The 20,725-nt window shown below is 45.3% G+C and overlaps 1 protein-coding gene across 7 annotated transcripts in view; it reads right to left on the bottom strand.

Moving 5' to 3' along the window:
• The window catches only part of CSMD2 (CUB and Sushi multiple domains 2), a 664,749-nt gene that overhangs the window by 54,579 nt on the left and 589,445 nt on the right, over positions 1-20,725 (bottom strand). For all 7 annotated transcript variants that reach the window (XM_054538082.2, XM_054538100.2, XM_054538088.1 and 4 more), the window contains 9 exons: positions 19,817-19,897; positions 19,234-19,347; positions 16,375-16,563; positions 13,506-13,652; positions 10,012-10,200; positions 5,232-5,417; positions 4,256-4,450; positions 2,104-2,277; positions 322-495 (listed from right to left, as the gene is read on the bottom strand). In XM_054538082.2, the coding sequence (XP_054394057.1) occupies positions 322-495; positions 2,104-2,277; positions 4,256-4,450; positions 5,232-5,417; positions 10,012-10,200; positions 13,506-13,652; positions 16,375-16,563; positions 19,234-19,347; positions 19,817-19,897 (1,449 nt within the window). The remainder of the gene's footprint in view (positions 1-321; positions 496-2,103; positions 2,278-4,255; positions 4,451-5,231; positions 5,418-10,011; positions 10,201-13,505; positions 13,653-16,374; positions 16,564-19,233; positions 19,348-19,816; positions 19,898-20,725) is intronic.

Genomic DNA, 20,725 nt, shown 5'->3' with positions numbered 1-20,725 from the left:
CTTATAGCAATAAAACTCAATAGAAATGAAAGAATGAAAATAAATGAATTAAATTCCCACTCAAAAACTAGAAAATGAACAAAAATGTAAACCAAAAGAAATCACAAGGAAGGAAATAATAAAGGTGAAAACAGTGATTAATGATGCAGAGAACTGAAAACATTAGATCAACAATGCTTTCAGTTTTGAAAAAAAATTAGCAATCATATATATACATATATATATATAAAACAAACCTCTGGCTAATCTAATTAAGAGAGAGGGAGAAAGTCCATGTTGAATCTGGGCCCCGTGACTAGGGAGAGGGGATGACATACTTACGCACACAGAAAGGGGTCTTGCCCGACCAGTGATGATCCTGCTGGCAGATGCGCACAGACATGCCGATCAGGCGGAAGCCAGCGTTGCATTGGTACACCACACTGCCCCGGTAGCTGTAGTTCTCCCCATTGATGTGGCCATTGACAATGGGCTCAGGAGTCCCACAGTGTCCAGCTTTGGTGAGGGATGGGGAAGAGAGTACATCAAAGAGGAGCTTATAGAAAATGGAGTGGAGCTTGGTCTGAGTGGTGACAGACAGGGATGGTGGGGAAAAGGACCAACTATCCCACAACTCATTACTTTTCCCACCTCTCCCTGAGAGTACCAATCTAGGAGTGACTTCAGGAACCCTCAACATGACAAAAATAGTGTTGAGGACTTGGCACCCCAAATCCCAAGGTTGTACCCCAAATGGCCACTTACTTCTGAGTTTCAGTTTCTGTGTCTCTACACAGATGTGTGCAAAATGATCACTGTTACCTCACTGCCCCCAGGATCATCCTTCCCTTTTTCTTACCAACCAGATACAAAAAAGCCTTCTATAAAAAAACAAACAAAAAACGCCCCCAAAAACCCAAACTCAGGAGCACCTTTTTTTTTTTTTTTTTTTTTTTGAGACAAGATCTTGCTCTGTCTGCCAGGCTGGACTGCAGTGGCACGATCTTGGCTCACTGCAATGTCCACCTCCTAGGTTCAAGGGATTCTCCTGCCTTAGCCTCCCAAGTAGCTGGGACTACAGGCATGCACCACCATACCCAGCTAATTTTTGTATTTTTAGTAGAGATGGGTTTCGCCATGTTGGCCAGGCTGGTCTCGAACTCCTGGCCTCAAATGATCCACCCGCCTTTGCTTCCCAAAGTGCTGGGATTACAGGTGTGAGCCACCATGCCTAGCCCAGGCATCTTGTTTTTCACCGAGCATCTGCTGCATGGAGGGCACCATTGTCTACATTAAGGCAGTCAAAACCTGGCTGTGTTGAAACAACTATGTAAAAACAGATGGTTTGGCTAAATTCATCTTTCTTTCCTTCTCCTTGAGTAGCACCTAGGTGAATTCTTTTTATTATATGGGATTTGGGTAGAGTATATTCCTGGCATTTCCACCAGCTTCCTTTGGCTCTCTGTGGAAATAACCTGTGACTGTGTCCTTAATGGACCTGAGACAGTGGCAAGACAGCACTGTTCACCCCAGGATAGACCATCCAATCTATCCTATTAGGTTTATGTGGCTGGGGCCCTCTTTTAGACTCCAGGGGTCCAAGAAAGGCGGGAGAGGAGACAGAACCATAGAACCAGGGAGTGGATTAGCCATGGAGGAAATGATAACTTTGTCCTTTGGAAGCCAGGTTGTTTTATGTTTCTGTAATTTGCTTAGTATATATGTATAGATCTATATGTTGTGTGTAAAATTTGCTAATAGATAATATAAAAGGTATTTTAGGTGTGTTACAGGAATGTGTCTGCAAATTTGCCAAAAATGGAGACTGGGGCTTCACTCATTATACAAAGGCCAATAGGAAGGGATTGTCTTTCTAACCAGAATGAGAACCCCTCAAAAGCTTGTCTCTTTAGATCTGAGGTTCTTCTCCTTCTTTTGGGTGGCCCAGGAGAAGCTGTTCCAGGGTTTTAGTCATGCCTGATGGCCAATAGTTGGTGTTTGGAATAAGCATTTTATGTCAATAGGTGAAATGATACTGTTCAAAGACTGGATCTCAGCTTTGGAAAGATCTAGTCTATCTCAAGGAGAAAAACTGGGCAGGATAGGCCTGGAGAGGTCACTTACCAAGGCAGCGGACTTCAGAGCCACTCCAAAGCCCATTGGCCATGCACTCACGCACCCTGGAGCCCACCAGTGTGTATCCGGAATTGCAGGAGAAGATGGCTGTTGCCCCGTAGACAGACAGTGTTCCGATGCGGTGGCCACTGGGGGGAATCGGGAGCTCTCCACAGGAGATGACTAAAACGATCACAAGATGCTCAGTAAGCCAGCCCCAAGAGGAGGGACATGGCTGCTTCTGCTTAGCAAGAACTGTGACAAAAATAAGACCTGTTTAACCTTACTCTGCTGGAATTCCTGACCAGAATATGGGTTGTGATGCTGACTTGTGTGATGTGGCACCTCAACTGGAAGTGTCTCCAGAAGCCCCTGAAGGTTGTTTAAAATGCCCGGCTCCACTGCAGGTGCCTGACTCACCAGCTTTGCAAATAGGGCCCTGGCCTGTGTATTTTTTTAATCCTCCTCAGGTGGCTGAGATGTGCACTGTGGTTAGGAAGAGATGGCGATTCTGTGGTATGCTCCTTAGTGCCCTGGGCAGACACTGCTAATCAATTTCCTTGCCCTTCTTTCCTGAGCCCACCAGCAGCCTCACACTCTTTGTCAACAGAGCACTGCTGAGAGCCTCTGGCTGATGTATGAGGTGAGGCCTAATCGCCAAGGCTGCACTGAAATATGAGTGGCTGCATTGTAGTGAGGCTGCCAAACGCTTGGGACTACTCTGCCACATATGTGGTTACATCCCACTGTGCGGTCTGCACCACAGTGTGCAAAGACAACAGTGTCTTGAATCACGGACATTGGCTTTTTTTTTTTTTTTTTTTTGAGACGGAGTCTTGCACTGTCATCCAGGCTGGAGTGCAGTGGCACAGTCTTGGCTCCCTGCAACCTCTGCCTTCTAGGTTCAAACAATTCTTTTGCCTCAGCCTCCCAAGTAGCTAGGATTACAGGTGGGCACCACCATGCTGGCTAATTTTTTTTTTTTTTTTTTAGTAGAGACAGGGTTTCGCCATGTCAGCCAGGCTGGTCTCGAACTCCTGACCTCAAGTGATCCACCCACTTCAGCCTCTCAAATGCTAGGATCTATGCCCAACCTGGATCACAGGCATTGGAAGACACCATTCCTCCTCCTTCCCAGTCTCAAACTCCCACTTCTCACTGACCACTTCCTTCTACGTCTTTACAATCAGTTGCTTCCTCTATGACACCTGCATCGGTCACATAAATATTATGAGCACATCCCTATCGTAGTGCATGCTGCGATGAGCCACTCAGAGCCCCTTTTAGGACTGAGGGACTTATTTCCCCAGCTGCTGGCAAACGACCCTTGGCTGGCGGCCCTTTTCAGATTGCTGTGGTTGAGGAGTCCTCCCACCTAGGAAGGTCATGTCCCTTTCCTAGGCCAGCCTGCATCCAGTGGCTGGTCAGTGTGGCAGTATAACAGTTGCCTTGCTCCAACTTGTGACAATTCTGAAGGACCATCCAGAGCTCCCTGGGGGGTGAGCTAAGGCTTTCATGGATACTGCATCAGAGCTCAATTCTCCTTCTGCCCGGTCCTGCTTTCTTCCCTCCTTTCCCTTCTGTAGGTGGTATTCTCAAGAGCACCCCCTAAAAAGCCTCTGTCTCAGAGTGTCTTCCCAGAGATTCTGACCTTTGAAAGTGTATTAAAGAACCAAAGAAAAACAACTGACAATGGAGAAGGCAGGCAGGTTTAGGTGACCCGTCCCCTGTGCTACCCTCATTCCTCCTATATACGCTCCCATTTCAGGTCTTATCATGCCACATTATCATTACTTCTTTATGTGTCTGCCTCTCCAGTAGACTGTAAAGTCCTTGTAGGCAGGAACCAAAATCTTTTATCTTCATACCTCTACAGTGTCTGACATATAGTAACAGCCTAATGAATATTAAAGAAATGAATTAGTGCATGCTCATCTGGACAAAGGCAGCTTTTGATAAGATGTGAAGATGCTAAGAAATACTTCCTTAAAGGAGTAAAGGAGTAGGCATTTCCAGCTGTACTAGATGAGAGTCTAAAAAGCAATGCACTGCAATCCCTGGTGATACCCCTTTTTCCCCCACCCCAGTTCACTCCATGCGTGAGACAGCTTAGGTGGGAGGGACTCTGCCAAACTTGCCCACTCTCCCTTCCTGGGCTTACTTTGGCAGGTGGGTGTAGAGTCCCCGAGGCTCCATTTGCCATTGGCCTGACAGCGGATGACCCTTTGGCCAGTATAGTAGTAGCCAGGGTCACAGATGAGCATCAGCTGGGCCTGGAACTGATACTGTGTCTCAAAGATAAGCCTCCATCGGCCATGCTCCACGCTGATGCTACTGACATCAGGACAGGTCACAGCTGGGGAAATGAGGAACAGAGAGGAGGATTAATTACTTGACTAATTGTGGAAGACCTTGTAAGAACCCAGATCTAGGGACTTGGAGACCTTAATGCAATAACGAAGAATCCAGGAATCTTCAGTTCTCAGGCAGGTTTGGTAAATGAACGGGTGGGTTGGGTGGGGGATGTGGCAAACTGGGGAGTACAGTTCTGCCAAAAAATTAAAAATTAAAAAAGGGAAATAGTATTCAGTCAAGGCTGATTATTGAATGTTCGAGTTGCATTTGATTAGATTTTCATTTTTCAAGAGAAGACAGAAATCTGGATTTTAATGTAAAATTTCTTGATTTTGAAAGATTGTGAAGTAATTCAAAATTTGTTATAAAGCATCATGTAGGCCAAAAAACAAAACAAAACAAAACCTCTGTCTTTGGATGGGACATAGCCGAGGAAGTTGCCATTTTGTGATCTGGCCTAAAAGTTGTTGTTTTTAGAGCTTTGGAATCAAGGGACATTCATGCAAACTTTCTGACAGGTTTTCCATCTAAAAGGGAGTAGACCAGGCCATTCCTAAGTTCCACAGTGGTTTGTGGAAACATCTTAGGGCACAATGGTCATCAATGCTGAGAGCAGTTTCAGCACCTGCCTCCTCTTCTGAAATCCCCCAACCACCATGTCCATGTTTTGTTTTGTTTTTTTTTCCCCTCATTTCTGCGCTTTTAGCTCGCTCCTTGTAGGAATCTTTCCAGCTGCGTACCTAGCCCTTCCTTACACCCGCCTCCACTGCCCAAGGACTCACGGACACACTGTGGGGGGACATTGTGGTTGCTCCATAAGCCTGTGTCCAGACACTCTGCAGTGTCCTCAGTGCCTGCCTGGAGGTGGTAGCCTTCACTGCAGCTGTACATGGCCTTGGTTCCCACTGTGTACTCCTTGCCAAACACCATTCCATTCTTGGGGGCCTCAGGAAGCCCACAGGAAAGAGCTAGCAAAAGGAAAACAATGTCACGAGCATTTCTGGTTTAAGATGGTATTCTGAGAAACTATTTTTATCCTTTCTCCCCTCCCAAGTTCCTTTTATTAGTAAAAACTAATAAAAGGGTAAAGTCTTATAATAAAAAGAAAATGGGAGGATCATCAGCAGAAGAGTTTTTTTTTTCTTTTTTTTTTTTTAAGTTTGGAAGAAGGAATAAAGATAGAAGTGCAAAGAAGCTGTAGCTCAAAATATATGGGAGGGAGCCTCAGGGTGAAACCAGTTCTCCGCCATCTGTTCCCACAAACACAGTGTAGACACATTCAAGTATCTACTCTCCAAACAAAAGAGAGAATTTTCTTTTCCACTGAAGGGGAACTCTCTTAGGGTGAATTAGGGCTGCTATGGTGGGAGTTGGCATCCCAGAGGAAAGCTCTTTCAATTCTAGGATTTATGGTCTCTTGGCCTAAAGGCTGCCCCATTGCCTACTCAGGTCTGCCACATACTCAACTCAACCTCTCATTGATAGGAGAGACTTTGTGGACCAAGATATCTGTATATAAAAACAACAAAGGTAATCCACATCTCATACCTGGAAAAATCAACCTGGCCCTTACTTTTAAAATACGATCAAGCATCATTATACATGTGAAGAAAATCAGCAGTGTGAACAAGACAAACCAAGCTAAAGTTTAAAAGAAATGTCTCCTTAGGAAACAGAGCTAATTTAGAAAACAGAAGATATGTAATCTTTAAACTTCTGATCAGTAGTATCTTGAGAAAGTCAAGGTGACATACAGTACTCATAAAATAAAATCAGTGTGCTCTGAAGAAAAAAAAAAAAAAACAAGGACAAACTCTTTGAAATGAAAAATATGATTGCCGAAATAAGCATTAAAGGATTAGAGATGAAAAGTAAATTTCTCAGAATATAGAAAAAAAAGAGACCAAAAATGAGAGAAAAGGACTGAAAACACAGAAGATCAATCCTCAATACAGAAGGTCCAGCATCCAACTGTTCAGAGCTCCAAAAAGAGAGAACACAAAAAGTGGATGGGATGGAATTATCATAGATGAAAATTTCTCAGAGCTGAAGAGAGACACAAGTCTTCAGATGGAAAGAGAGTCAAAGGAATGTGAAGAGAATCACTCTTAGATTCACCATCATGGAATTTTGTTTTAAGAAGTCCAGAGACACACAGGCATTCCTCCAAATTACTAGAAAGAGGAAAAAAAATTGATATAACTGTGAAGGAACGAGAGTCAAACCGGCATAAGACTTCCCATCAGCAGTGAGTGTTCAAAGATAATGGAACAAAGCTTTAAACCTCTGAAGAAAATGATTTATAAACTAGAATTTTACCCAGTCAACTGACCAAGCATGTGTGAGGGCAAAAAGATAGACACTTTCAGACATGTAAAGTCTCAGAAAATGTACCTCTCATGAACCCTTTCTGAGGAATTTACTTAAGGATATACCTCCATGAAAAAGAGGGTGAAAACCAGGAAAGGACAAGATATGAGATATGAAAAATGACAGAACTAACTCAAGAATACAAAGAAAAGGAATCTCAAAGGGACAACTCAGGAGAGAAATGTTTGCAGCAACATGGCCAGGATTATTATTTTATGAGGAGTAGGGTCGACATTATGTTTATAGGAGGAATAGGAATTACTTAGACAAGAATAGACTCTTTGGTCTTTGAAAGAAAGTAATACTTATAAATCATCCTTGCCCTTTGATAGCTTAGGGGGTATTACAGATGGAAAGATTAATCCGTCAAAGTACCCACTACTGCCTCCATCCACTATCTCCTCTGGCTACTAGTCTAGAGCTCAGAACTTTTTCGCTCAGAGCCAGAATAAGCTTGGGCAGAGTCCCATTGAGATTGCCTAACAAGACGCTTGATGCTATAAGAATTTCCAGAACCAATAAGAGGCATCAGGCTGGGGCTCCATTATGAATGGAGGAGGGTAGACTGTTCAGAGGGAGAGAAGTTGGAATACCAAGATGGAAGAAGGATCTAGGTGTGGGACTCTCCAGAAGAGGAGGATCAGGAACATAGAAGGAATGAGAAATAAGAGAGTGTTTAAACATGAGACTCTTAATGACTCATCAGAAAGGCTATGAGCTCCTTCAGTGGAACTAGGTTAGCTAAGCTGTCATATTAGATCAACTACCTGCCCAGCTTCCTTGAATCCTTTGGGAAGAAATACTTGGATCTCCACTGGTGTCTTGCATGGACAGTCAATCCAGGGAGGGCAGTGAAGGATGTGGACGGCAGCCACTTCTCACGGGCCCTGGTCTGGCCTTGCTCTTGTAGATAACTAAGGGGACAGATGATAATACTCCAGCCTGAGATACTAAAAGCCTGTGTCTCATGATCTCCATGCCAAAATGCAGTCCCCCAAACCCAGGGGTAAGAGGGACACTTCCTGTGGGTAAGAGGGGGAGGAGATAAAATCACAAAATATTTGAGGCTTGTGGTGGAATGAGATCTCTGAGGGAGAGAGACACAGAGTGAGAGAATGGGCTGGGGAAGGAGACAGAAGGCATTAGGAGGCATAGAGTCTCTAAAGGAAGAGTGGAAAAGTCATGGTTTGGAAACAGCAGTAGAGAAGTGGAAGAATGCCAGGCCCTTCCTGGCCCAGAATTCTGTGGGAAGTAGGAGGTGGATGGAGGGGAGGATTAACACTCCACTTGAAAGGGCCACAGCATACTTGCTCTCAGAGGACAGCCACGGTCTCCACGGAGGGAGGAAGTGAAGACAGCCAGCTGGGTAGAGACTGAGGGTGTACGCTTGCTGGCCATGGAACTAGGATTCCAGAGAACGCAGTGGGAGGCTCAGAGGAAGGGCACCAGTTGGAGGCAAGGGGTGGAGTGGGGAGAAGACATGCACAGTAGTATGGGGATGGGTCAACTGAAGCCTGGGGGAGGCTTAATTTTGGGTGGTGATGTAAGGTAACAGATATGAGAGGCTTAGTAGGTTCCAACTGGTGCTCCGGAAAAAAGACTTGTCCTTGTTAATGCAGTTAGAGACGCAGAGACCAAAGCCAAATGCCATTTGCCATTTGTGGACAGCCAGTTCACTGTGACCTTTGCTTAGGGGTAGAGTAGATTATTAATAGCACATTGTTTTTGTTCTTTGAGAAAGCACAGGCACAGGCGAGAAGGTTGTGAGGATTAGAGATGAGAGATGTCATTAAAAAGTACTTCACCACTACTGGGAACCAAAGGAAAAATCAAATAGCAATGTGATTTCCTGTTTTCGTCTATGTAGTTGGCAATGTTTTCTTCTTTTTTTAAATGCAGTGCATAACGTTGAGACTGTGGGAGAAAAGACAGCTCTCACATGCTGCTATACATGAGGACAAACTTTCTGGGGGGCAATCAGTATCGACAGCTGTCAATTGCATACGTTATGATGTGAGAATCTAATTTCTGGGAATTTGCTTTAAGGAAATATGTAATATTCATAAAGATGGAATTATAAGTTTATAGTCACAAAGAATATAGAAATCCAAATGACCAGCAAGAGAATGATACTTAAATGAATGACAGTTTTCTCATAATGCTGTGCAACTATTGAAAATCATGGTGAGGAAGTATAATATTAACAATAGAGGCCAGGCGCGGTGGCTCACCCCTGAGACAGCACTCTGGGAGACCGAGGCGGGCAGATCACCTGAGGTCAGGAGTTTGAGAACAGCCTGACCAATATGTTGAAACCCCGTCTCTACTAAAAATACAAAAATTAGCCAGGCGTGGTGACAGGTGCCTGTAATCCCAGCTACTCGGGAGGCTGAGACAGGAGAATTGCTTGAACCCAGGAGGCAGAGGTTGCAGTGAGCTGAGATCATGCCACTGGACTCCAGCCTGGGCGACAGAGCGAGACTCTGTCTCAAAAAATAGTATATAGTTAAATATACTTCCTCACCATGATTTTCATTGGTTGCACAGCATTATGGGAAACAAAATCTATAAGAGCTTTGTACACGGATGATCCTATTTTTACAATCAATACATAAAAGACTAAAGGAAATGTGCTGAAATGTTAACAGTGGTGATCTCAGGCTTATCGTTCATTTTCACTTTTTTTCTTTTGCATTATCTACCGTTTTTTTTTTCTTCTTCAGATTTTTAGTTTGAATGTATATTACTTTAAGGGAAAAAACTATCATAAATCAAAATCATAAATCATAAAAGGTAATACATGCAAACTGACTGACACATTTCAAGTGTTTGATCAACCCACTTGCTCTATGAGCCCAAAACCAAGCATCCCCTCTGCTGGGAGCCCTCCCCAGCTGGCCAGGAGGAAGCAGATCCTTTCTCACCTCTGGGCTCCCACAACACTGATTATGGTCCTGACACAACACTTCCTTCCTCTGCCACTTTGCATTGATGTGCTCACATACCCATTTCCCCCATGGATCTCAAAACACTGAGATTGCTACGCACTACAGATCTTGTAAATGCTTGTGGAAAGAATGAAATAATTATCAAAGAGGAAACCCACATTTGGAAGTGACTAGTCCTGGGACAAACCCAAGATGTGAGTTGGATCCAAGCTACCTTGTGACCCCCTTTCCACCTGCTTCTCACCTTGACAGAGAGGGATGGCTTCGCTCCACAGGTGGTAGCCCTGGGGGTGCCGGGTACAGATGGCCATGCTGTGTCCCACCAGGCGGTAGCCAGCGTTGCAGCCAAAGTGGATGGAGCCCCCGGGCTGGGTGCTGGTCTGGCCTAGGATGAAGCCATGGAGTGGAGCCCTGGGCAGGCTGCAGTAAGGGGCTGAACAACAAGATGAAGTTCAGGGAACCGGCCAGCAGGAACACAGACATGGTCTTTCATGCAGGCCCGTTTCCCTTTCATCTCCCCCCATCCCCTTGTCTTTGTCACTGCCACAGCCTCTGCTATTGAGGACAGTCTGAATGGTGGATATTGAAAAACACCCAGTCAGGTTGGTAAAGCCAAAACAAAACAACAGAAAATTAAAAAAAAAGACTAGCTTCATGAAGCACTGGGTCCCTTTTGTGGTCCAAAGGCAGATCTGATTGTATGGCTAAGTTCAGGCTCTCAAATCCCTTCAGCTCCCAAACAGACTTACAAAGTAGAACCCAATGGGGTTGGTTCCAGAAAGCTGTGACTGCAGGGGTGTGGACTTTGACCTTAGTCAGGCCTGGGCTTTAGTCCCGTTTCTGATCTGACCAGTTTCTGTAACTTGGGGCAAACCACTTCGGCTCCAATTTCCTCACCTGTAAATTGGGACTGGTAATACCCAACTCACAGATTTTTGGGCAATTTAAACTGTATATATAGATTGTGTACATGAAACCCCCAGCACAGCATGGGGCACTCGCTGTTCAATGCTCAATAAATGGTCATTGTCTTTCTTCTTGCTGTGTGGGGGAATGCGCTGAGACGGACCTGTGGCAACCCGGGACAGACATTTCCCTACGGTGCTCATTTCCCCTCCACATATGGCTTCAACTTATCTCATTCATTTATTCAACAAATAGATATCAAGTATCTATTATCTTCCAGATATTGTTCTAAGTGCTTGAAATACAACAATGAAGAAAACAGACCAAAGCCCCAGCCTGGGCCGGGTGCAGTGGCTCACGCCAGTAATCCCAGCACTTTGTGAGGCCGAGGCTGGTGGATCCCTTGAGACCAGGAGTTCAAGACCAACCTGGCCAAAATGGTGAAACCTCGTCTCTACTAACAATATAAAAATTGGCCAGGTGTGATGGTGTTTGCCTGTAGTCCCAGCTACTCGGGAGGCTAAGGCAGGAGAATCACTTGAACCCAGGAGCTGGAGGCTGCAGGGAGATGAGCTCATGCCACTGCACTCCAGCGTGGGTGACAGAGTGAGACTCTGTCTCAAAAACCAAGCAAACAAAAAAACAAAACAAAAAATCCCAGCCTGAAAGGACTCACATCATAAAGCCTGCCAGGGATCCTCAAGGGGAGTTCTGTGAGGCCAGGAAAGAGGGATGACCAAAGAAGCAGGCAGATAATTCTCTTTGTTTGCCCTAGGAGTCCCTGGTGGGGTCTTCCAGGCAGAGATGGATAAGGCAGGATGCAGGTGTGGGGCCCTTACAACTGCTCCCGGTGAGGTCCCTGGTCTCTTTTTTGGTGATCATATCTCTCTGCCGGTGAAATTGTTGTTTTAAATAGCTGCCCTCCAAGCCGGATTTGTTTCCCTACTCCTGCTTTGCCCCCTGTGTCCTATGTGTGCCATATCCACATGGTTACCTCCCTCAGGAACAAGAATCTCGGTTGTAAAATACACTTAGTCACAGTGACAGACGCAGGTGCAAATTACACTCGTCTACTCTATCTGAATTATTAAGTACTAATTGTTGCGCCATGTAATTAATTCACTTTCTACATGGCATATGTATTGTAATTACAACTGACTCATTATCTCCAAACATGTTAGAACATCAAGGAAAGGGTAACTCCTTAATAACGTTCAGTTCCTAATTTAGCAACCAGCATAGTGAAATGCTACCAAACTGCTGTATTTCCTGTTTGAGTGGGCAGCTGCCAGGAACTCAGCCTGAGTTCACCCCTAAGAGGCATCTTAAAGTTTCTTTTCCATCATGCGGACACTGAGGCCTGAAGTGGTTAAGTACCTTGCCTAATAATCCCACAGCTAGTAGGTGAGAGAGCTGGTCACTGACATTGGGGCACTCAGTCATTGCAGCCACCCAGACCCCTCCTCTGTGTGCACCAGGGAAAGGAGAGGTTGGATGGACTTTGCAGAGGATATGGGCTCTGAGACAGTCAAGACCCACCTCCTCCCAGGGGCCCTCAGCTTCCTCTGGTTGGCTCTTCCCTGAAAGCTACACCCAGGGATTCTTTAAGACTGTTCACCCGCTGAGTATGGGCTGGTCTTGCAAATAGGAGACCCATGAGAAGAGATGGACTGTGGCAAGTGGGACTTCAGGCACTGAATTTGACATTCCTTCCAACCAAGATTCTTTTTTTTTTTCCTTTTTTGAGACAGAGTTTCACTCTTGTTGCCCAGGCTGGAGTGCAGTAGCGTGATCTCGGCTCACTGCAACCTCCGCCTCCGGGGTTCAAGTGATTCTCCTGCCTCAGCCGGGTTCAAGTGATTCTCCTGCCTCAGCCTCCCAAGTAGCTGAAATTATAGGTGCACGCCACCATGCCTGGCTAATTTTTGTATTTTTAGTAGAGATGGGGTTTCACCATGTTGGTCAGGCTGGTCTCAAACGCCTGACCTCAGGTGATCTGCCCACCTTGGCACCCCAGTGCTGAGATTACAGGCGTGAGCCACCACACCTAGCCCCCAACCAATATTCTTTAGAAATTTGTCCATTGTTTGCCTGGAATGTAGGCCAAAGGTAGCCAGGGGAAAGAGTGCTGAAGGGGAACTGGTGCATGATGGAACCCCCCATGGTCTTAAGTAATTCATTTCTGCCTCCAAGCTTGCGGAGCCCAGTCAGCAGTTCGCTGAACCCACCTCCCTTCAAAGTGGACATCAAGCAGCTTGTGAAGTTTTCTTCCAACCACAGACAGTAATCCCCATGACGGGAGATCAGATAAATTCAATTTTCTCCATCTCATTATATTCCCAGGAATATTTTTTCCGGTCCTTATAGATTGTTGCCTAGGTCAGTCTTTGGCCTTTTGATCTGACTCTGTTTATAAGATATGGCTTGCAGAGCAGAAGAAAGGCACCTGGCCTTGAAATATAGCCTATCCTTTGCTGCCTGCTTAACATCTGCCAGTCAGAGATCCAAGCCTTAGGGCTTTTTAGTTTTAAGAAACTTTTATTAGCATTTCCTAACTTTCCTAAAGGGACAGGATCACTGTTAGGCATTATCAGATCATATAAAATAGTTAAACTTATCCTGAAGACAAAGGCTGGCAGTATGAGAAGAGAGGGAAGAGGTTCAAAGAGGGGAATGGAATAGAAAAATAGGAGGTAGGGGAATGGCAAAGACCACTTAGCTTCAGGTGAGGCAGATTTAGAGGGGGGGAATGGCTGCCCCGTCTCCACAGAGGAGCTTGTGGCTTCGATGAGGAGAGGGCCTCTGGCTTATTTGTGTGTTTTTTTCACTCACCTGAATAGCGGATCTTAAAGCCCTTCCGATTGTAGGCATGATCAGATGACCAGCGCAGGTACACAGAGTTGCTCGAGCTGGTGACAATCAGGGGAGCTGAGTAATTCCCACTGAGGGCTTTCAGCAGAGGACTCTGTCCTGACGGACCTGGGGTGAGAAGGATGCAGGATTACAGACCATGGGAGCCATCACAGGGAGCCTCCAGGGAAGACCTCAGGGCTCAGAGGGTGAGGTGACTTGTTCAGAGTCAGCAAAATCATTTGTACTTGCACTCCTCTCTCTGCATCCACAGGCATTGCTCAAGGTGCTCTTTTCTCCTAAGCCCAGCTCTAAAGCAGTGCTCTAGGAAGTCCCTGCCTACCTCTAGGAGCTGGCAGGTAAGATGAAATTGATTTGCATTTTGAGACTTGACCAAAGTCAAGTAGCTGGTTAATGGAAGAGCTGGTTTTCAAACTGGGAACTTCTTCCACTTGGCCACTCTACTTCTCTTGTGTGTATTTAAGCTCACGCCTGTAATCCCAGCATTTTGGGAAGGTGAGGCAGGTGGATCACTTGCGCCCAGGAGTTTGAGACCAGCTTGGGCAAATAGCAAGACCCCATCTCTACTAAAAAAAAAAAAATACAAAAATTATCTGGTCATGGTAGTGTGTGCCTGTAGTCCCAGCTACTGGGGAGGCTAAGGCACGAGAATCGCTTGAACCCAGGAGGCGGTGAGCCAAGATCACACCATTGCACTCCAGCCTGGGTGACAGAGCAAGACTCAGTCTCAAAAAAAAAAAAAAAAAAAAAAAAAAAAGCTCAGTGCCTGCCATATAGAAAAAAATATTTATGGAATGAATACATAGTAATAAAGCTAGAGGAAAATGTCATGTCTCGGGGTCAGAAGTAACAGAGCTCCCTAATACTGCTTTTGAAAGCTCTTTGAGAAAGACCTCCCTCTTCTTTTGTTCTACCTTAAGTGCCTGACATTGCATCCCGAGGGGGCTGGTTGAAGGGGCGCAGAATATAAAGCTGGATAATCCATAACACAGGATTTATCACTCTGGAAAAGGCCCTGAGTGATGGCTCTACTATGCCACTGAGACAGCTCTTAGAAGCTTGGAAAAATTAATGGATCATATTAAACAAAGTAGAGACACCAGAACTGCCATGCAAACTGTGAAGGGAAAGGCTGGGAGAAGTAGCATGCTGGGCTAGGTCTGCTGTGTAAAAGCTGACCACAGTTCTCAGGAAGACCTGGAGGACACCATTTACTAAAGCAATCAGGAGGTGAGGAGCTCCAGCCTTCCTGGAGGGGGTGAGCACCAGCATTGCTGAAAACCTGAGTAACTAATGGCTATCCTCTGTGGGTCAAAACTGATGGGGAGAGACACTAGGCTCCCTAGCAGTAATGGGGATGAGAAGGTCCTAGAATACAGAGGCCAGGTGGAATTACTTAACAGTCAGAAGCAAAGTTGGCATAATTACTAAAATGGGAAGCAAGGCTGGAATGGCAGCCGGGAGAGCCTGGCCTACAGGATCTACAAAGATGGCTCATAGAACATGATGTTCCTAAGGGCAAGGTAAATAGGAAGCCAAGAAGAGCAGCCAAAACAAGTATAACTATATGAACAAAATAGATCATGAGTAGATAACCACAGGATGAGAAAAGCTGCCCCCAGCAGAAAGGTGCAATCCCTTGCTCAGTTTGCAGACTTGAGCCAGGTTTCATTTCCCAAGAGGCTGGGTCCCTACGAAAAAAGACCCTGCACAATGACAATAATTATATATAGTAGTTGTTCCTACCATTCTTCCCCCAAAAGCCCTACTACTGTTTACTCAGAAAACAGAATATTATAGAAAATGGAATGTTCAGATATATCAAAGACTTCTGGATACAGGATGTTAATTGATGCTGATGCCTGGGGGTCCAAAGCACTATCATAGCTACTCTGCCAGAGGAGGGGTGTATGAAGGTTGGTTTTGGGAATAAATGGAGTGCTGGCCCAGGTCTGTCTCACAGTATACACTTAACAAAGTAGGAGCCTCAATTGTAGCAGCTGTGTGAGGCGCATATCTTTATTAGAACAGATTAACACAGCCTTCGTTACATAGAATGTAGCTGTTGATCTGGCTATGTAGTCTTTTCCATACCCTTCAGAAAGGAGGATCAGAAGCACTTTGCATTCACATGAGGTAGACAACAGTATACATTCATGGTTTCCCCCAGAGCCATGTTACTTCTCCTGCTCTCTGTCATAATAGAGTATAAAGGGATGTGGACCATCTGGACATCTTGCAGAATAGAACATATTGGTTCACTCTATTGAGGACATCATATTAATCAGACCTGATGAGTGAGAAGGGACAATTAGTGCTTTGGCAAGATGCCTTTTCAAGATGCATGTGCTCCAGAGGGTAAGAGATAAATCCTACAAGGTTCTGCTGTGAAATTTTTAGGGTCCAGTGGTCTGAAGCATGCTGAGACATGCCCTCCAAATTAAAGAGCAAATTATTGCACCTTTTCCCTCTTAAAGCCAAAGAGGCAGCACAACGTTTGGTAGATCTCTGGGTTTTGGAGGAAGCACACTCTTCACTTGGGAATACTGCTTGACCCATTTATCTGTTGACATTAACAGGAATGGCTTTGAGTGGGAGCTAGAGTAAGAAAAGGTTTGGTAACAGGTTCAAGTTGCAGTACAAGCAGCTCTGCTGCTTGGGCCATGCCACCCCTCAGGTCCTATGGCCTTGGGGTTGCTGTGGTAGGGAAGGACATCCTGTGGAGCTTCTGACAAGCCCTGATAGGAAAACTGCAGCACAGACTCCTCGGGTTCTGGAGCAAGTCCATGTCTTCTGCAGCAGAGAACTGTGTGGCATTTGACCGACTTACCATCAAAAATCTCAAACTCATCATATTGCTTCTCACTGAGGAAGTACTCCACTGTGAGGGAGATGTTATAGTCGGGCTCCACTCTCACCAGCCAAGAGCAGGTCTGGAACTGGGGATAGCTTCCAGGGTAGCTCTGGCTCAGGATCACGCCTGTGGAGTCTGTCAGAAGCTCATTTGTTGGACAGTGCACTTGGAGAAAGAAAGAGAAACACCAAGTACATGGGGGTGGAGATGGAACTACGGCCAACACATTTGCTTTTCCCAATACTAAAGACAACCACTAGAAAATCAGCATTTGAGCACATTCAGATAAGATCCCACATCCATCACTGTGCTGCTCCATGACATGAGGTGGCCTTAGATCCTGTGTCAATATTGCAGTATTTCTGGGACTTGGGCTTCGCCAGTTGGTTGGAATCACTTCCTAGATACGTTGTGGGTTCTACTACCTGGCTTTGAGTAGGGGAGGATGGAACATACATACAGACAACAGTAAGGCTTCCCCAGATCCAAAGGAGATAATCTATAAAATGGGTTTTATTTGAACAAAGATTGTACTGTATAGGGCAGAGGTAAGTACATGGGATTTTGAGTCAAATACACCTGGATTCATAGCCTACCTCTGCCACTTACTACTGGTGTGGTCTTGAACAAGTTATCTCCTCTCTGTGTGATGGCTTCTCTATCTCCAACACAGAGATAACACAGACCTTACAGGGCTGTCGTGAGCATTATATAAAATATTATATGCTGGGTGCAGAGGCTCATGCCTGTAATCCCAGCAATTTGGGAGGCCGGGGCGGGTGAATCATGAGGTCAAGGACTCGAGACCATCCTGGCCAACATGGTGAAGCCCCATTTCTACTAAAAATACAAAAATTAGCTGGGTGTGGTGGCACGTGCCTGTAGTCCTAGCTACTCAGGAGGCTGAGGCAGGAGAATTGCTTCCCAGGAGGTGGAGGTTGCAGTGAGCTGAGATTGCACCACTGCCCTCCAGCCTGGCGACAGAGTGAGACTCCATCTCAAAAAAAAAAAAATATATATATATATATAAAATATGAAATAATATATGTAAAGCATGCAACATAGTGCTTCAATAAATTGTAGAGGGAACGATGATAACTGCATCTTGAACAGAAAGGTCTCAGAACTTGGCTGTGGCCTCATTGGTACTATTAATATAGCTAAAGAAAAAAATATCATTCTAAGGAAGACATTGAGCTTGGAACTTAGAAAAGGAGGAGCTGGAGGAGCAGGATTGGTTATTTTGTCATCACCATGAGTGGGAGGGAAGCTGCTGGTTCAGAGAGGCCCTTCTCCAGCACTGAGGAGGTGCTCTGTCCTGGAGCACAGGCAAGCATCACAGCAGGAAAGCAATTTCAGGACCATCCACCTCCATTTACTTGGGTTGCGGACGCCAAAGCAAAGTTCTGAGGACTAAATCAACTTCTTCAGTACAATGTTCTTTCAGTACAAAGGTGTGCATTGACAATAGTTTTAAGTATTCTGATCACTGCACACAGAGAAATCAGTATTTTGCAGTAGATGTGCCTTTAGACAGGCTTCCTGGGTATGCTGGGTTTTGGGACACCGGTAAAAGGGAGTTTCTGGAACTGCAAGGCCAAAAATTAATCCCTGGATTACAATCTCAGGTAATGCTATTTTGGGTAGAACACTTTGCCACGGGCTGTTCACCCATCTCACCTCTGCCTTCAGAGAAGTGGGGCTTGGTAATCAGCACTGGGGCTGGGCTCCTAGAAAGAATCTTGCTGTGGCCCAGAATTTCACAGGACTCATCCAGGATTCTGCCTGAGTAGCTTGGAAAGGTACTCACTGACTTTTCCCAATAGAGTTTCCTTTTTGATTTTAAGAGGAGAAGGAAAACAAATGTCTTCTAAGAGGAAATTCGCTTAACTTTGACATGCTCCTGATTTCACTAATCCGATGACCAGCACAGGGCACTGAGATGTGGTAATACTTAAGTTCTCTTAGGCCTGGTGGTCCCCTCCTGCCTCTACCAGGTCTGCTATTCCTCACTGACAGTCCATATTGCAGGTTCTTCCTACTCTTGCTTTCCCAGAAATGGGGGAAAGGCTGACCTGTTTCCCCATAGCCTACTGAATATTTGCAGGTAGCAGTAGTTCTAGAAACAGTAGTTGCACTAGTGATAATATTAACATCAAACATGGAGCAATTACTGCATGCCAGGCATCATTCTAAACTGGTTTACGTTATTAACCCATTTAATACCCCCATGGCATAAGTACTATCATTATCCTCAGTTTATAGAAGGGAAGACTGAGGGCAGGACAATCAGGTACGTTGCCTTTGGACAGATGCCTGATGAGTGGAGACTATTTTTTGATCTTAGTTGGAGTGACTCGCTGAAGCGAATTCATTTCTGTCAAGGCATGGTACACTGGAATAAAGACTGCTGTGGTCTCTCAGTTGCCTGGTTTGGCATACAGCACCTTGAGTGCATCTGCGCACCAGTAAAGCAGGGATGGTGTGTGAGCCCACCCTCCCCTGAGGGCCCAGGGAGGGACTTCCTCCTTCCAGTACTCAGTATGCAATTCCAAGAAATTCCCAGGAACAAAAAAAAGGCAGATGGAAATAAATGTGGCCACTGTGGCCAATTCACAGGTTCAGACATCAGAACAGGGCAGAGAACCTATCTAGAGTGATCACTCACTCATTCCTCATGCACTCATTCATCCATCAGACAACACTTACCAAGAGACCTTTCATGTTATGGGGCAGTGACTGAGCTGAGAACTGGGAATAGAAAGAGGAGCAAAACAAGGGCTTTGTTCAGGAGGAACTTCTAGGCCCCAGACAGATGCAGTTCCATGCAATTACCTTCACATATTGGGGGTGGGCCTTCAAACTGCAGGTAGGTTCCAAGTTTGCAGGTCAGAATTTCATTCCCCACTAAGGTAAAGCCAGGGAGGCATCTGTAGCGTACGATGTCACCTGTCAAAGAAAGACCAACATGTAGACTCTCTTAAGAAGTCCAGCCATTAGTACCTTGAACCCACTTCCAGGTGAGATAATCAGAGGTGGGTCATGTTCTGTTCAGACTTAAATAACTAGCTCGGCTCCCATCAAATGGCCCAGACAACTGCTCCTCTCTCACAACTCAGCCTTGTCTGAGCCTCGGAATGTTTCATATTCCAGGACATTTTATACTGTCTTGCATGGATTTATTTCTCAAAAAGATACTGACTTGAATCACAAAAGAAAACTGTTTTCCTGCCTCCCCTTTTGATTTTATTTTGGGTGCAAACTCAGTGGACAGAGCCCTCTGGCACAGGGCCTACTGTTTCTCTCTCCACAGACAGGAGCAGGAGATAAGGCCCACTGGCCTGACAGCTCCCCCTGCCACCTTCCCTTCCTTCCCCAGTCCTGGGCTCACAGTCCTTGCTGGCTTGGGAGGTGGTACCTATGTTGAATTCTTCATTCTCTGTGACGACTTCGGCGTTGGGAAGGATGGTGGGAGGAGGGCATTTGGTGAGTGGATAAGCTGAAAAGATAAAAGCAGGCAAGTCAGGGTAAGATCATCATTCTCCAGGTATGCTGTCATTCATTTTTTCAATTCTTCACTTTCTCATCCCTCATTTATTTACACACAGATATTCATGAGTACTTATCTGTAAACATGGCAAGTTTAGCCAAGTCCTTTTTGCATATCTTCTGTCATCCTTATTGAAATTAATAATAACAAAAGAGGGGCGATCTAAGAAGTCAGTGACACCATCACCAGCACTGAAGGGTGGGAGAGGAGCGTTTTCTGAGTGCCTCGTGGATATTAGGCATTTTATAGGCTGCCACTCTAACCCTCACAACATCTGACCATGCTGTGAGGTGCTCTTACTCTACTCGTGAGCAAGTGAGATTCAGAAAGGTGAAGTAAGTTCCTCAAGGTCACATAGGAATTAGGTGGCACAGGCAGGATTTGAATCCAGGTGTGGCTGCTCTCAAACCCTGTATTCTTCCCACCACTGAGCATCTACATGCTGCATGTGGCTTCTGCGAGTACCCACTGAAGTCAGCTAACAAGCTGACCCTTCTGATCTTTGACCAGATACTTCTGGCTTCACAAATTTTCTAGACTGGAATTCATCCCTATGGGCAGAGACTGGATGATGCTAGAGGCAGGATGCTATTTACTGAGGCTAAGTTCAGTGTGGGCTCATACCCTGGCTTTTATTACCGGCACAGAGTCAAGTGCTATACAAGTGTTAGCTGCTCTTGCTGCCACTGCTGCTGTTATCGTTACTATTTCCAATCAACCCAATCCTTGCTATATTAAAAAAGTGTTCTTTAATAAATACAAATATAATACATTATC

This window comes from Pongo abelii, chromosome 1 (assembly GCF_028885655.2).
Source record: "Pongo abelii isolate AG06213 chromosome 1, NHGRI_mPonAbe1-v2.0_pri, whole genome shotgun sequence".
NCBI classification, from domain to species: domain Eukaryota; kingdom Metazoa; phylum Chordata; class Mammalia; order Primates; family Hominidae; genus Pongo; species Pongo abelii.
Note: the sequence above shows the minus strand (reverse complement) of the source record. Positions and strands in the feature narration are given on the sequence as shown.